Source organism: Schistocerca serialis, chromosome 2, assembly GCF_023864345.2.
Source record: "Schistocerca serialis cubense isolate TAMUIC-IGC-003099 chromosome 2, iqSchSeri2.2, whole genome shotgun sequence".
In the NCBI taxonomy this organism is placed as follows: Eukaryota; Metazoa; Arthropoda; class Insecta; order Orthoptera; family Acrididae; genus Schistocerca; species Schistocerca serialis.
This window is the reverse complement of record NC_064639.1, coordinates 310084820-310101438: the sequence shown is the minus strand read 5'-3', so window position 1 is coordinate 310101438 and position 16619 is coordinate 310084820. Positions and strand designations below refer to the sequence as shown.

Genomic DNA, 16619 nt, shown 5'->3' with positions numbered 1-16619 from the left:
CACGTGTTCCAACATTTCTACGGAATCCGAACTGATCTTCGCCGAGGTCAGATTCTACCAGTTTTTCCATTCATCTGTAAAGAATTCGTGTTAGTATTTTGCAGCCGTGGCTTATTAAACTGATAGTAATTTTCACATGCTTTCTTTAGGATTGGAATTATTATATTCTTCTTGGAGTCTGAGGGAATTTCGCCTGCCTCGTACATCCTGCTCACCGGATGGTAGAGTTTTGTCAGGACTGGCTCTCCCAAGGCTGTCAGTAGTCTTAATGGAATGTTGTCTACTCCCGGGGCTTTGTTTCGACTCAGGTCTTTCACGCAGTATCATATCTCCCATTTCATCTTCATCTACCTCCTCTTTCATTTCCATAATATTGTCCTCAAGAACATTACCCCTGTATAGACCCTCTATATACTCCTTCCACCTTTCTGCTTTCCCTTCTTTGCTTAGAACTGGGTTTCCATCTGAGCTCTTGATATTCATGCAAGTGGTTGGCTTTTCTCCAAAGGTCTCTTCAATTTTCCTGTTGGCAGTTTCTATCTTGCCCCTCATGAGATAAGCTTCTACATACTTGTTCTCTAGCCATGCCTGCTTAGCCATTTTGCACTTCCTTTCGATCTCATTTTTGAGACATTTGTATTCCTTTTTGCCTGCTTCACTTGCTGCATTTTTGTATTTTCTCCTTTCATCAGTTAAATTCAGTATCTCTTCTGTTACCCAAGGATTTCTACTAGCCCTCTTCTTTTTACCTACGTGGTCCTCTGCTGCCTTCACTATTTCATTCCTCAAAGCTACCCATTCTTCTTCTACTGTATTTCTTTCCCCCATTCCTGTCAATTGTTCCGTTATGCTCTCCCTGAAACTCTGTACAACCTCTGGTTCTTTCAGTTTATCCAGGACCCATCTCCTTAAATTGCCACCTTTTTGCAGTTCCTTCAGTTTTAATCTACAGTTCATAACCAATAGATTGTGGTCAGAGTCCACATCTGCCCCTGGAAATGTCTTACAATTTAAAATTTGGTTCCTAAATCTCTGTCTTACCATTATATAATCTATCTGAAACCTTTTAGTATCTCCAGGGTTCTTCCATGTATACAACCTTCTTTCATGATTCTTGAACCAAGTGTTAGCTATGATTAACGTATGCTCTGTGCAAAATTCTACCAGGCGGCTTACTCTTTCATTTCTTAGCCCCAATCCATATTCACCTACTACGTTTCCTTCTCTTCCTTTTCCTACTGTCGAATTTCAGTCACCCATGACTATTAAATTTTCGTCTCCCTTCACTACCTGAATAATTTCTTTTGTCATCATACGTTTCATCAACTTCATCATCATCATCATCTGCAGAGCTATTTGGCATATAAACTTGTACTACTGTAGTAGGCGTGGGCTTCGTGTCTATCTTGACCACAATAATGCATTCACTATGCTGTTCGTAGTAGCTTACCTGCACTCCTATTTTTTTATTCATTATTAAACCTACTCCTGCTTTACCCCTATTTGATTTTGTATTTATAACCCTGTATTCGCCTGACCAAAAGTCTTGTTCCTCCTGCCACCGAACTTCACTAATTCCCACTATATCTAACTTTAACCTATCCATTTCCCTTTTTAAATTTTCTAACCTACCTGCCCGAATAAGGGATCTGACATTCCATGCTCCGATCCGTAGAATGCCAGTTTTCTTTCTCCTGATAATGATGTCCTCTTGAGTAGTCCCCACCCAGAGATCCAAATTGGGACTATTTTACCTCCGGAATATTTTACCCAAGAGGACGCCATCATCATTTAATCATGGAGTAAAGCTGCATGCCCTCGGGGAAAAATTACGGCTGTAGTTTCCCCTTGCTTTCCGCTGTTCGCAGTACCAAAACAGCAAGGCCCTTTTGGTTAGTGTTACAGGGCCAGATCAGCCAGTAATTCAGACTGTTGCCCTTGCAACTACTGAAAAGGCTGCTGCCCCTCTTCAGGAACCACACGTTTGTCTGGCCTCTCAACAGATACCCCTCCATTGTGGTTGCACCTACGGTACGGCTATCTGTATCACTGAGGCACGCAAGCCTCCTCACAAACGGCAAGGTTCATGGTTCATGGGGGGAGGATTTAAAGTATATTGAAATTGATTTTTTATTTACAATGTCTTTTGTTTCAACCTTTATTTAATTAAATTTACAGTATATTTAATTAAATAAAGGTTGAAACAAGACATTGTAAATAAAAAATCCATTTCAACTAAACTTTCAAATGCAAATAAACATATAATGTAAAACATTTTTTATCCGTATGAATTGTATTGTCAGAGCCCCAATCAGGTCATAAACATATATTTTGTACAAAAAATAAAGAACGATGGACACAATTGCTGTAGCAGTAACGAGAAAATACCATTTTTTCTCTCTGACATCTTTTCCCTCAAGGCCATCATTGTCAAAATACTTTGCACTTAACATACTGAACAGTTCCAGCACATGTACCGCATAAGAATTTCTTGCACTGGACACACAGATTTTTGGTTTTGTTCGAACTTTTGTATCCGTATCTTACTTATTGCAGTGGTTGCAGTGAATGTATGATCAGGTCCTCTGCTTGATTGTACATACACAGAGGAGAGTTCTTCTGCTAATTTGAAAATAAACATTCAACAACTAATTTTTTTGTGTTATCTCTCTGTGAAGGATCTAGGTATTGATTTTAGCAAAGTTTAGGATGTTGAAAAACATGTACATAGGCCATCTGCGGCAGCCAAACTTGAGTGTACAGACGAGACATCTGGTCCAGAATATGAACTTCAAATTTAGTGGTATTGTAGAAACTCAATTTCAGGAAGTTTCTTCTGCATTTGTTCATCCACTGGAACTGACTGGTGAATTGTGCTCAATAGAACATTTTTCTTGCTCTTCCCTGATATGAAGTTACTGTTGTCACCAGATTTGTATAAAATAGTATCCTACAAAGATCCGGCAGTAGACTTCACTGATGGAGGAACTTATCTTTGGGTTTTCTTCAGTGTACGCACAATGTCTGTGTTCTCCTGCTTCGGCTGCTCTGCAAGAGGTTTGGCTGTGAAGAAATTGTTACATGTTAAATTTTTTCCTTTTGAAGTGAAGGTTGCACGAGACATGTAACAACATGCTGTGCCACAGGTATGTTAGTGTGTCTTTAGCTTTGCTGACCCAAGTAAGGAAATCCATTCACCAGATATTTACCACTGGTTCTGCTACAAGCTAGAACTTGAGGACAAAATTGTCTGGCTTATTACTCATGTATTGTATAAAGTGGCACCAAGCTTTGCATGAAAAGACGCTCATTTACGATTTTGAATGCATCTGGTTTATAGTTCTTGATGCAGTTCGCCACAAATGAATTCCAGACTGGGGTAGCTGCTGCAAAGCCATCAGTCTTGAGTCTTTTGGCAAGAGGGTGATTGTCATTAGATCTTACAAATCAAATGCTTCTATGAACTTGTTTCTTCCCATAGCGCGAGAAGAAAATGCTGGCCCCCACATTAGAGACCACAGATGTTTCAGGGGGAAATTCTTTCCTCCATGCACTTTACCATACATTATAGCTATGGCAGCATCTAATTGGGCAATATCAAGTACCCATGTGTTATCTTGCGGAAGTTCTCGGGCTCTAATTTCTGTAACGTTCATGTTCTGTAGAATATTATTGTCTATCAATACTCGCCATGCATTCAAGTAACTGCCTGCAACTATAAGTTTCTTAGCATTACACGCTGGCACAGGAGTTACCACCCACACACTGTGGCGCTCTAATCTTCCAGGTGCCTGCCCTGGTGCAATTAGACCACACTGTTTCATCGGCTGCAGTTGCTTCACTTCCAACTTATGGATGGTGAGATGGATTTTTCCTTGCCTGCAAGTAGGAATTTGTGGTGCCACTGGAATCGAACCTGTGAGCACTGGGTTATTTGTATGTTGTTGTACAGGTTCTGAATATTCATCTTTCAACTCAGATGATTCGCTTTGTTATGTTTCATGGGGCTGATATTCTGTGTCATCTCTACAATCTTATCCAACTCATCACATTCAAAAATATCTCTTCCACTGGTACACCATAATAATGAGGAGCAGCACTGAAACTTCTGCACAGCGCAAAGCACAACAGTGTATTGCAGAGAACGGCAACTGCAGTATGTCCGCTCTTCCACTAAATAAAGTAAAATGAGGTGGGGTGTGGGGGAGAGGGGGAGGAGGACAGATCACAACAATAGAATAAAATAAGCTAAGTGGATGAAAAGATCCATTGTGCCTTTACAGGCATGATACATAAATCCATCTCACCAGTCAGAATGACTGGCTGTGGTCCTTGAAGATAAAAATGTTCATAATTCGTTCAGTTTTTGGTCTTTTACTGAAATTATAAACCACTGAGGTAAATTAAGTCGTGAAAAATAAGGCCTATAAAGTAAAATGCAAGCTGTTTTTTTTAATGTTGAACAATGCTCATAAGGTCCTTCTAGTCTTAATGAAACAAGACGTGGTGATGGTGGTGGTGGTGGTGGTGATGATGGCTTTCAAGTAGTGTTTACAAGCATTATGCAATAAACTTTCTCAAGCTGTGGTCTAGTCCTGATTTGGTGGGCATTAAAAGTTGAAACAATTCATGCATACTGCTTTGTCTCCTAAAACTGCAAACCTAACAGTTACTGTACTGAATGTAGCGTTGTTCATAGTTGTGTTATTCAGTGAAGCATTGGGTTCGGCTGAAAATTTAGTATTAGTTTGAACAGAAGTTAAGGTGGTAACGATAAAACAAGAGCTTTGCTATTGCCTCTTCTGGATAATATATGAACTAACAGTGAGCCTTGCAGATGTGGTGCCTCTTGTGAAAAATATATGAACGACACAGGGATGGTTACATATTATTTCATAAAAATGTGCTTTGACTTTGGTTTGCAAGGTTATCAAATGATGTATGTTGTATGGTTTTTTCAGAATACTTAGATTTCTGAAGGATCTGGTTTGGCCAGGAACTAATAGCGAAGCCTAAAAAATTTAAATACAACCATAATTGTCACACGCTTTTGGCACTCCTTGGAAAAAGCATCTTGATTTCTGAGGTGTTGGTTGGGACCTGACAGTAATCTAAAATTTAACAGCACATTCTGCTTTGTTTCATCTCGTCTGCCACTGCATATGTACATACATTTGTAGAATGTACAATAATTCAATCATTAGGGTCACCTTTTCATGTAATTGGTCAGTATCACTTTTTGCCATGTGCTATCCTGCATTTTGTGTATTTTTCTTGCAAGAAGACTATCCACAATAAGTAAAATAAGAAACTGTTTTAAAAGAAATATATTTATTGAGCATCTGAAATTAGACTTTATTTAGAAGAGTGGAAATATCTGACTTCAAAGTGTTCAGTGTTAATACTGAGGATGTCCTTCAGTGTCACGTCCTGAAGATCAGATCACTTCTTGTTTTTATTCTTTCCATTGCTAAGAAAAGCTGTGGACAGCAGTAAGTTGATCCAAACATGAAAATGATCTGTGTGGCATTTTTGTGGAGTTTGTGAAATATATTTTTGCTCTAATGCAAGATACCACCATGACAAATTAGCATGTTGCAGTGTCATGTCTTTCAGCAAAGTAGAATTTTGCATATTGGTAACTTCCAACTGGGGTGATGATGGCAGTTAGTCGGGTGAAACTGAGAAAGGGGTGCTGAACAGTTTCATTTCAAAAATGGCAGAGGTATCTTATTTCAGAAGTAGTGATGAGTTGCCTTATATTGACTTGATAATTGCTCAAACCGGCACCTTCAGGTAGTTTTAAAGAAGACAGATTGCTGAAGAAAGTTAAAATTCCATTAGCCACTTGCCTTTCAAACAAATGTAACTTTTCCATGAAATACCTGATTTGGTCAGCATGACAGCTATTAGCTATTCTTTGTCCTGCAATGACAGATTGAATGAAATTATACAGATGGATAGTTACGTCAACTAAGAATGCTAGATCTGATGGCCATTTTAAATCTTTCAGACAACTTATTTCTTCCCCTTTCATTTCCAGGAGGAGATATTTCCTCACAAATCGCAAAGAAAACATCAAGAATATTTCTCTGACTCAGCCAACAAACTGTACTGTGGTATGGTATGTCTCCATACTCTGCTACCATGTCTTCCAGTAATCCTTTGAATTGACAATTACTTGCACTATGATGAAGCACAAAATTCAGCCACTTGTTCACAACTTCAATTACATCACCTAGTTCCACTCTTAGCACACAGTGCCACTTGGTGAATGAAACAATGAATAGTGAAAATGTCTTTGCCAGATCTGTTCTCGAGTTTAAAAATCAAACAAGAAGTGAATCCTTCATGATGCCCAATCGTTCGAAGTGGACCTTGTTGGCTACAGAATGGAGCTTTTCCCAACGCCAGTTCGAAATGTCCACTGTTTCACAAATCACTTCAAAACTATGAATTCCCTTTGCTGTGTAATTGAGCAGTACCACATCAAAGAGTTCCTCAGTTACATGTAGACATCATGCACAAATATTGAAAGTTGACATCAGTCGCACATATCTGTGCTTTCACAAAGTGCTAGCGAAAATATAACAAAGCTCTCTCAGCTTTTATCCTGAGCTTTCTCTCTTAATTCGCTGCAATGTCCAGGATTTGACAAGAAACTGTTTGCTTCAATTGCTTGCAGCTCCCATAGAATCATTCTGCAATTGCCGCCATGCATGATTTTACGAGAGGTCCCAGAAAACGACTTGCCACTTATCGCTATAATGTGAGTGGCTTTGTAGCTTGCTTGAATTGCTGCTTCAGTTCAGTTTCCTTCAGTCATTCACCCTGAAAAGTACAAATGTGTTACAGTACATGAACTATGCTGCATATTTCTGTAACTTCAGTCCTAAGAATTCTTTTTTAAACTTAAGTCTCCTGGCATGTCATTCTTAAAACTGACTACTAGCTCTTTGCGTGCTTCGCCTTCTATCTGCTCATAATGTGCTGCATAAAAAGTGTATAATGACACTATGTGTTACACTTCTTAGCAAAATTAAATATTTTACTACATACAAGGAACTGCGGACATCCATCCCTCTGAATGAGTAGAAATATAGCCTCCAATTGAGGCACAGGACTTCCCTGACTGACAATGGCTGCCTTTGAACATGGATTACTGCAGCTCAATGCAGCCAGGACGCAGTGAGTTTGCCTTCCCCCCACCACATGGACTCATTCACCACAGTGAGAGCTATTCCTCCCTGGGGCACTGTTGGAGTAGCCTGCCCAAGAGGTTAGCAACTCTTCTTAGGTGAATCGACTCACATTCAGCTATTCAGCTTTGGTTTGTTAGACAGCACAGGTCATGAATTATTCATTTCTGCCTAAGTAAATAAATATGATGGATTCCTAAACTCTGAGATAGGAATCTCATTACAACTTTCAGAAATTAATCACTTGTTAGAATTTATATTAAACAGCATCATTTGTGGTAATTCAACATATTTTGAGAGTATTATTACTAAAGTAAGAAGATGATGAGGTTCACATTACTGCAGAACTGTCAACATTTTAAAGGTAATTTTTTGATTCTAGAATAATAATTAATTTTCGCTTCAATATAAAATTGTTGAGGATTTTTTTGTGGCCACTTCTGACATGTTAACTGTTGGCACTCGGCTCAGAAAATTCAGCTGACAGTAGTTCAGCGTTTTTCTGTTTGACATTTCACCAGCATGAGTGGCTAGCATTGTCAAAGATCCACCCTCCATTATTAGTGGTGGACTAGAGCTCTAGAATGAAACATTGCTGAATAATGTGAATATTTACATACAGTTTTTGATCTGCATGAAAGTAGAATTTAAAAAAACCTAAATTTTATTAAAATGCCTGTAGTTATTAACATTGCTGTTCCTGAAATGATTCATATGTAACAAAATAGTACTATGCTCCATAAGGTTTTGTCCAACAATCATGTTGAGGTGTATCTATGAAATTACATGGTAAATTTTCATAATGGTTTCTAGTCAACATCAAGCAGCAGTCAAGGCACTTGCGTGGTGCCCATGGCAGCCAAGTATCCTTGCGAGTGGTGGTGGCACTGCAGATCGGTGCATAAGATTCTGGAACTGCAGCAATGGGAACTGCTTAAAAACAGTAGACACAAAATCTCAAGTAAGTTCAGTACATATTAGCTATTGTATCATTTTGTATGTTTGCATGCAACCATAAAAATGTTGTTCATATGCAATTTGGTGATAATCGTGACAAACTAAATTAGTGTTGCTGGTTGATAACATGTTTGTCAAAGTAAAAATGTGTTTCTCGGCTCTGTTTCCAGGTCTGTGCATTGCTATGGTCAACAAATTACAGGGAATTTATATCTGGTCATGGATATGCTAACAACCAATTAGTCATATGGAAATACCCATCGATGAACAAGGTTAGTAGCTAACTAGAAAAATGCTAGTTTTATTTTCAGTGTACGAATAATTTGAGATAAGAACAAAAGTTACACAGGGAAGACCCAAATGGAGAACCGGTGTACAAAAGAGGCTGCTTAGTGACTGAGAGATTCAGATGATTCACAAATAAGCTCTGGAGAAGACAATATATTCTATCAAAATGGAAACACGGGATAATGATTTTATGATCACAAGGCATAATAAGAAAGCTGAGGCTATCATAAAACAAAAAAAAATGTTGTTTCAGGAAGGGAAGGAGCTACACTCACAGGTTATCAGAACTCAAATAAGAGCAACACTGAATGTATGTGAGGAATTCACGTTTATTCATAAATTATGTAAAAGCATTGAAGGGAGAAAAGCTTTTTAGCATATTTGAAAACAGATCATTTCCACATTTAGTTGAACTGCATCATGCCATAGTGCCTGGGTATCAATAGCTGTTAGTACTGAGAATACAAAGCTGAGTATGGATTGCAGTGTGCTGAATTTAAACTCATGGATATGTCAGCAGAATACACTGTTGTTGTTGTTGTTGTTATGGTCTTCAGTCCTGAGACTGGTTTGATGCAGCTCTCCATGCTACTCCATCCTGTGCAAGCCTCATCATCTCCCAGTACCTACTGCAACCTACATCCTTCTGAATCTGCTTAGTGTATTCATCTCTTGGTCTCCCTCTACGATTTTTACGCTCCACGCTGCCCTCCAATGCTAAATTTGTGATCTACTGATGCCTCAGAACATGTCCTACCAACCGGTCCCTTCTTTTTGTCAAGTTGTGCCACAAACTTCTCTTCTCCCCAATTCTATTCAATACCTCCTCATTAGTTATATGATCTACCCATCTAATCTTCAGCATACTTCTGTAGCACCACATTTCAAAAGCTTCTATTCTCGTCTTGTCCAAATTATTTATCGTCCATGTTTCACTTCCATACATGGCTTCACTGCATACAAATACTTTCAGAAACGACTTCCTGACACTTAAATCTATACTCGATGTTAACAAATTTCTCTTCTTCAGAAACGCTTTCCTTGCCATTGCCAGTCTACATTTTATATCCTCTACTTCGACCATCATCAGTTATTTTGCTCCCCAAATAGCAAAACTCCTTTACTACTTTAAGTGTCTCATTTCCTAATCTAATTCCTACAGCATCACCCGACTTAATTTGACTACATTCCATTATCCTCATTTTGCTTTTGTTGATGTTCATCGTATATCATCCTTTCAAGACACTGTCCATTCCGTTCAACTGCTCTTCCAAGTCCTTTGCTGTCTCTGACAGAATTACAATGTCATCGGCGAACCTCAAAGTTTTTATTTCTTCTCCATGGGTTTTAATACCTACTCCAAATTTTTCTTTTGTTTCCTTTAGTGCTTGCTCAATATACAGATTGAATAACATCAGGGAGAGGCTACAACCCTTTCTCACTTCCTTCCCAACCACTGCTTCCCTTTCATGTCCCTCGATTCTTATAACTGCCATCTGGTTTCTGTACAAATTGTAAATAGCCCTTCACTCCCTGTATTTTACCCCTGCCACCTTTAGAATTTGAAAGAGAGTATTCCAGTCAACATTGTCAACAGCTTTCTCTAAGTCTACAAATGCTAGAAACGTAGGTTTGCCTTTACTTAATCTTTCTTCTAAGATAAGTCGTAGGGTCAGTATTGCCTCACGTGTTCCAACATTTCTACGGAATCCAAACTGATCTTCCCCGAGGTCAGCTTCTACCAGTTTTTCCATTCGTCTGTAAAGAATTCGCGTTAGTATTTTGCAGCTGTGACTTATTAAACTGATAGTTCGGCAGAATACACTACAGAAAGAAATTGCAGCACCAAAAAATAATGTAGAGTAATGAAATTTTGGGGAATACCTTTGTATAGGTTAAGTATGTGAGTGATTAACATTGCAAGATCACTGATCAATGTAAGAGTGAGACAAAACCAATGCAAATGCTAAATGCTGGTACATTAATAACTGGTGTAACTGCCTGTATGTTGAATGCAAGCATGCAGACATGCATGTATTGTGTTGTACAGGTCTCAGGAGTCAGTTTGTGGAATGGAAATCCATGCCTGTTGCACTTCGTTGTCAACACAGGGACGGATAATGCTGGTTGTGGATGATGCTGGAGTTGCAGTCAGGTGTCCCATCTGTGCTCACTCTGAAGCAGATCTAGTGATCTATCATATCAAGGCAAATGTCGTGTTATCCTTTAGAAAACACCTGCTGGAATACTGTTAATTGCAGCACATTAGGTCAAATCAATAAATAGATCTACAAATTTACAGTCAGGGTGCACTGGGCAACAATGAGTGCTGTCCTGCTCTCAAACAAAATTGCACCTCACATCTTAACTCTGTGTACATCCAGTGTGTCTAGCATGCAGACGGATTGGTTGCAGGCACTTGACTGGCCTCCTAACCAATGCACTGCCATCACTGGCACCAAGGCAGAAACAGCTTTCATCAGAAAACACAACAGAGTTCCATCGTGCTGTCTATATGGGCTCTCGTTTGACACCACTGAAGTTGCAAAAGGCAATGGTTTGGGGTCATGCGTGCTGCAGGATGCCAGACTCAAAGCTGTCCTTGAAGTAACATATTTGTAAGAGTTCATGGTCACTGTGGACCCAACAGCTTTTCAAGTTGCTGCTGCAGATGTAGAATGTTGCACCAGAGCCATACGCTCAACATGATGGTCTTCTGTCTTGGTAGTGTCATAGGGCCATCTGGAACCCTGTTCTTCTTGTGATTGTACATTCTCGTGACCACCATGCCAGCATTCATGTACAGTGGCTGCGTTCCTGCCAAGGCTGTTTGCAGTGTCGCAGACGGAACCTCAAGATTCTTGTAGCACTATTTCACAACCTTGTTCAAACTCAGTGTGTTGATAATATTGTCTTTGGCACCTCAAAGGGATTTTTAACTAACATCAGCTCATTATGTCCAAAGGTCACAATGCTCATAACCATTACAGAGTGTATTTAAAGCAAACCTGATTTGCAACTTCATAGTGGCTCTATTAGCACAAATCCTGTAAGACTGGCCCAAAATTTGAATAGACATCATCCTTCAGATGTAGAAACAAGTCTACCAGTGTTCGGTTGTTGTAAAACTCCTTCTTGGTGTTGACACTCCCCCCGCCCCCCAGTGTATAGCTAAGAAATTTGTAATCGATATCAAAAGTAATATAAGTTTTCTAGACAGGGTCCCTATGAGAGAAAAAAAAATTGATACAGATTAAGATTATAGAGCGCATTAATAATTTCTATTATTTGCGCTGTAAAATATCTTACCAAGATGAAATAGACATAAATGTAAGATTCAAAAATTCCACACAATTTGTGGTAAAATTAAAACTTCTAAACGTAGTTAAAGAATTGTTGCTAAAATTTTATGAAATAAGATTAGTACAGTTCTTCGGAAATGAAGTGAGACATGGGTACATCAAAAGGTGTTGGGAGGCCGTTGACTACATATGACGAGATGAGGAAAAATGAAAGTAGTACACATGGTAATTCCATGGTTGAATGTAAATAATCAAAAGGATAAAACTAAAATCTCACCAAATAGTGAGGTGTTGAGTGGTCAATAGAAAACTTTTCTAAGGTCTTGGCGTCCTTCAGAGCTGATGACTTCTGTCCGTCTGTGGCATCTTTATCATATCATTATAAAATATGTGGGTGTGGGACCTCCCTTTTGCACACAGGCAAAGTGGCAAAGAGCAGATCAACCACCCAGTGGTGGAACATTGATTCACATGTGTTAAAATTAAATGGCTGCTTCGCAATCTCTAATTTTGAGCCCACCTCCCCAAAAAAAAAACCAAGGGTTTCTGAACTACTGAACTATGTAAATAGGAACTGGGCATATAACACAATCTCTGAACATCAAACCATGTGTCCATAATTTCCATTAACTCTCCCACCACACATAGCATGCAACCACCCCAAACCTGATGGAGTGATGTATGAATAGTTTCAAATGTTACTGTAGCAAGGAATTGCCTAAAACATGCTTGATGATACCTCTGAAAATTGTAAATAGGTATGTTTCAGTTGATGTCCCAAAGTACAATGCTGGAAAAATCAGTAATAGTTTAAGTGCATAACTACTGTTTTACATGCTGTAATGCTAATTTGAAAGGTTAAACTAATTTGAAGTGGTGAGAGTGAAGTTTTTGACAATTGATACTTCACTTAGTGACAATAAGACATACGAAGAATTGTATTTATCTTCTTTTCCTGTATCATCTTCATTCTAATGAAACACATGATCAGTGTCTCATTGGGCTCTATCCCACCACAGTTTTGGCACTTTTTTAATTCTGTGAGGCAGTAATCATTAATTGAATTCTGAAAGAACAGAAAAAATGGACCTTTGAATTTACATATAAAGTAAAACATTTTGGTTGCATTAAAGAACTTGTGTTCTGTTTCATTATATTGATGGGTACTCGCATGGTCCACTGGGTTTTGCTCGATGCGACACACATTATCATGCAATTGGTAGATAAATATGCATGTTGCGCATTACAGAATTCCTATTACCCTTAGGTTAAGTCACATGAGCCATGTGATAACAATTGATTTCTGCTTGGTAAATGAGACTATTATGTAGAAATTTGCAGTTATTTTACAAAAATTTTATTTTCAAAATTTCAAAGAAGTGGTCCTTGTAAAAAGTTGTTCCTTTGTTATTGCAGTGTCTTCATATTTAAGTTTGCTCTCGCACCCAGTGAGTAAAAAGACCACAATAAATTCCCAAACATTAACTGTATGTTTCCCTTTCATAATTTTTTGGCAGATTGAGCTTAATTTCTTTATTTGGATAAAGTAGCTGTAAATACTCACAAGAGAGATGACCTGTATGCACCAACAAATTGATGTAGAGTTGAAAATATGACATCTGACTGGTTATTGGGTGGTGCAATGTCCTACCATCAAAGATCTGTTTATGGCTTAGAAACTTTGATATTAATGGGTTAGAAACTTTGATATTAAAAGACAAAAGTAAGAACCTCATAAAAAATGTCTTCAATACACACACGTGGTGATTAAATTCGTCATGGTATTGCAGTGGTACCATGGTTTGTTGGGATAATTTAGTATCTCGGATATCACTGCTTTACAGAGCTTTTATCTCTGCGCCACTGGTTGGTAATTTTAAACATTAGAAAACAAATCATAATTTCTGGAATTTGTACAACGCTTAAGACTACAATGTTAAAAACCACTGTAGTGATATATTTAAATAACTTTTGATTTATTGTTTTGTGCTATTTCCAGATTGCAGAGCTCACTGGGCATACTGCAAGAGTTTTGCATCTTGCCTTGTCTCCTGATGGCAGTACTGTTCTGTCAGCTGGAGCAGATGAAACATTAAGGTTGTGGAAGTGCTTCACTCCAGACCCTGCAAAGAAGACTGAACCAGTGGAAACAAAAAGTGTTCCTAATATGATGCGTGGAATTCGTTAATTGTTGTGTCATTGGCATATTACTAAATCAAAAGACTGATGTCGTAGTGATTTGTGTAATGTGAAGGTATCCTGTACGATCTGTATCTAAAAACCTAATAGGAGCAAATATTCTTACATACTAAGTACACAGTGAGAAATGAAACAATGCGTTCTAGGAAAGTATTTCTTCCCTTTGCTGATCCTTTCTCCAGAACTGTCTGTGTTTACTGCCACAGAAAAACACGACTGACTATATTGATTTTACAATAATATAAAACAAATGTATATAATTAGTGATTAGATGTCTTTATAACAATATTTATCCCACTAAGGGTTGTATACTAGTTTATCACATGTAAAAATTTCTGCATGTTTATGCTGTGAATATTATTAGAGACTTTTTATTGTAAAAGTAAATATTTTCCATATAAAAGTACTTTTTTTTTATAAAAACAAAGGCCTGTCTCTCTCTCTCTCTCTCTCTCTCTCACTCACTCACTCACTCTCTCTCTCTCTCTCTCTCTCTCTCTCTCTCTCTCACACACACACACACACACACACACACACACACACACACACACACACACACACACACACACACATATGTGGTACTTTAGGTACAGTGTGGCTACTCTATGATCATTATGGGTGACATAAAACAGACATGACAAGTATTACGTTAAGAAGCAACAGCTATAGCTTTCAGAGTGCTAGACAGTCTGAAGCAGAAACGGTTGCTCACCCATACCAGAATGTGAGGCTTGGCACAGAGGTGGAGAACACACTGACTGAATGGACATTGAATCTGCAATTTTGATGCCATAATTTTGCTCTTGCATCACTGATCAAACAGTACCATATCAACCCAAATGCATTGTCAGTTCCCTTCCTACTCCATATGCATTTAAAACTATTGTAAAATACTCTCCGATTACCATCTTTTCCATACACTTGTATTGTGTTTGTTTCTATTGCTATTTTTCAGAATTTGCCACACAACTTTGTTAATGAAGTGCTCCATTGCAATATGATAAATGTGCGCGCACACGCACACGCACACGCACGCACACACACACACTCACCACAGCAGATACATATGTTTCAGCTTAATTTGGTTCACACCATGAGTTGCTTCTTGACATTTGTGTGCATGCACATGCAGCCATTTAGGTATCAGTCCATTTATGATGCTCCAGTGTAGTAAATTTAAAAGGGCCACTTCAGCAACCAGGATTGAAATAGTTAAAAATGGGTAAGTATTAATACTGAGTTCACATAGTGCCACTAAGCTGTGGTTCTCAATCCCATTCGTTTTTGGTGATTGCCCAAATCTCTTGGCATGGAGTACCATTAGTTTAATTATAAAGATGTTCTCTCATGAAAACATTAATGGACGAGGAGCTGGCAACTTCACAGTGTGGAATTCCACTGAATATTTGTTCATAAAGGGTAGCAACACGAGGGCTGCGACTGTTAATAAGTACAAATAAAACAGCTTTGTGTCGGTTACTTAGTTTGCCACTATGCATTTTGATGGTTCACACAGTTATCTTCAGGTGGAGAAATGTTTAGTTACATAGCTGGTGTTAGAGGAGAACAGACACCTTTCTGCCTCAGTAGACCAAAGTCACTGTAGGAGATGTTGCATCTTTTGTGATAACTTTTTTATGGAAAAGGCATTTTTAAAGTTAAAAACAATTTATTACAGTAAATTGTACTTACAGGGGCAGTAGAGGCATAAAGCTGGCATACTGTTGTTTTATGTCCTCTCCACTGTACAATATACTTACACTATCACTTCAAAGATGTTGTAATGTTGCTTTTGCACAGGATACAAAGGTAATAGACAGGTGGTGGAGCTTGGTTATCAGTTACTTGACATTACAATTAAGTTATATTAAGTGGCTATATGAGGCACTGAGAGCACAAGCGGACTAACCCCGGAGAAGTCAATATGGAGGAAACAGGTCTCATAATACGGGCCCACAAATAATGTATGTTTGTGATACATTGCAGCCTTGTAACATGCATATGATGTAACTGTGGTTTTATTGAACAATATTTTGACATAGATAAATTACAAAAGTACTATATAGTAGAATATTAGCAGTTTTGTTGTGGCTTAGTCCATTTGCGCTCCAAGTAGTTGAACATTCTCAATGACAGGTCCGTTAGTACGCTGATGCATGTGACAATAGTATTCATTACTAGTATACATTGTACACATTACATGTACCATTTTACATTGGTTTCTGTAATGTTACGCATTGTGTTACATTTCAAAATCATCCACAGGCAATGTTTCTACAGCATTTGATGACGTTTGTAAAGTTTTGTAGAAATCATGATGAAGTGGAGGTACATACGGAAGCAAACTTAGCAGATCCTTCTTTTTTGCCTCTGTAATTACATTTCCATTAGGATAAAGCAGTTCGAGATTGCTGATGCATGTGGATGTTCGTTTGGCCACATCAATTTCCTGAAATGGCTCTTGGTTTTGGTTCGAGTATTTATACAATATTTTGAATCTGTTGGTTGCTTCATACCGCAGCCACTGTATGTTCAACCATTGTACTTTACAATTGCCAGAAGACATTTTTCGATTCGTGATGTTTCTTTCGAGTTGTTTTGTTGAAAAGAAACATTCCGCATTCATATTAATTAACTTTGAATGGATTCCTTTTTCTGGCACTCACTACCACAT

The 16619-nt window shown here is 38.3% G+C and overlaps 1 protein-coding gene across 3 annotated transcripts in view; it reads left to right on the top strand.

Annotated features, from left to right (window-relative positions):
• The window catches only part of LOC126457091 (cell division cycle protein 20 homolog), a 77195-nt gene extending 62847 nt beyond the window's left edge, over positions 1 to 14348 (top strand). For all 3 annotated transcript variants that reach the window (XM_050093116.1, XM_050093115.1, XM_050093117.1), the window contains exons 10-12: positions 8013 to 8160; positions 8327 to 8428; positions 13746 to 14348. In XM_050093116.1, the coding sequence (XP_049949073.1) occupies positions 8013 to 8160; positions 8327 to 8428; positions 13746 to 13934 (439 nt within the window). In that variant the 3' untranslated portion in view covers positions 13935 to 14348. The remainder of the gene's footprint in view (positions 1 to 8012; positions 8161 to 8326; positions 8429 to 13745) is intronic.
• Positions 14349 to 16619: the final 2271 nt, after the last annotated feature.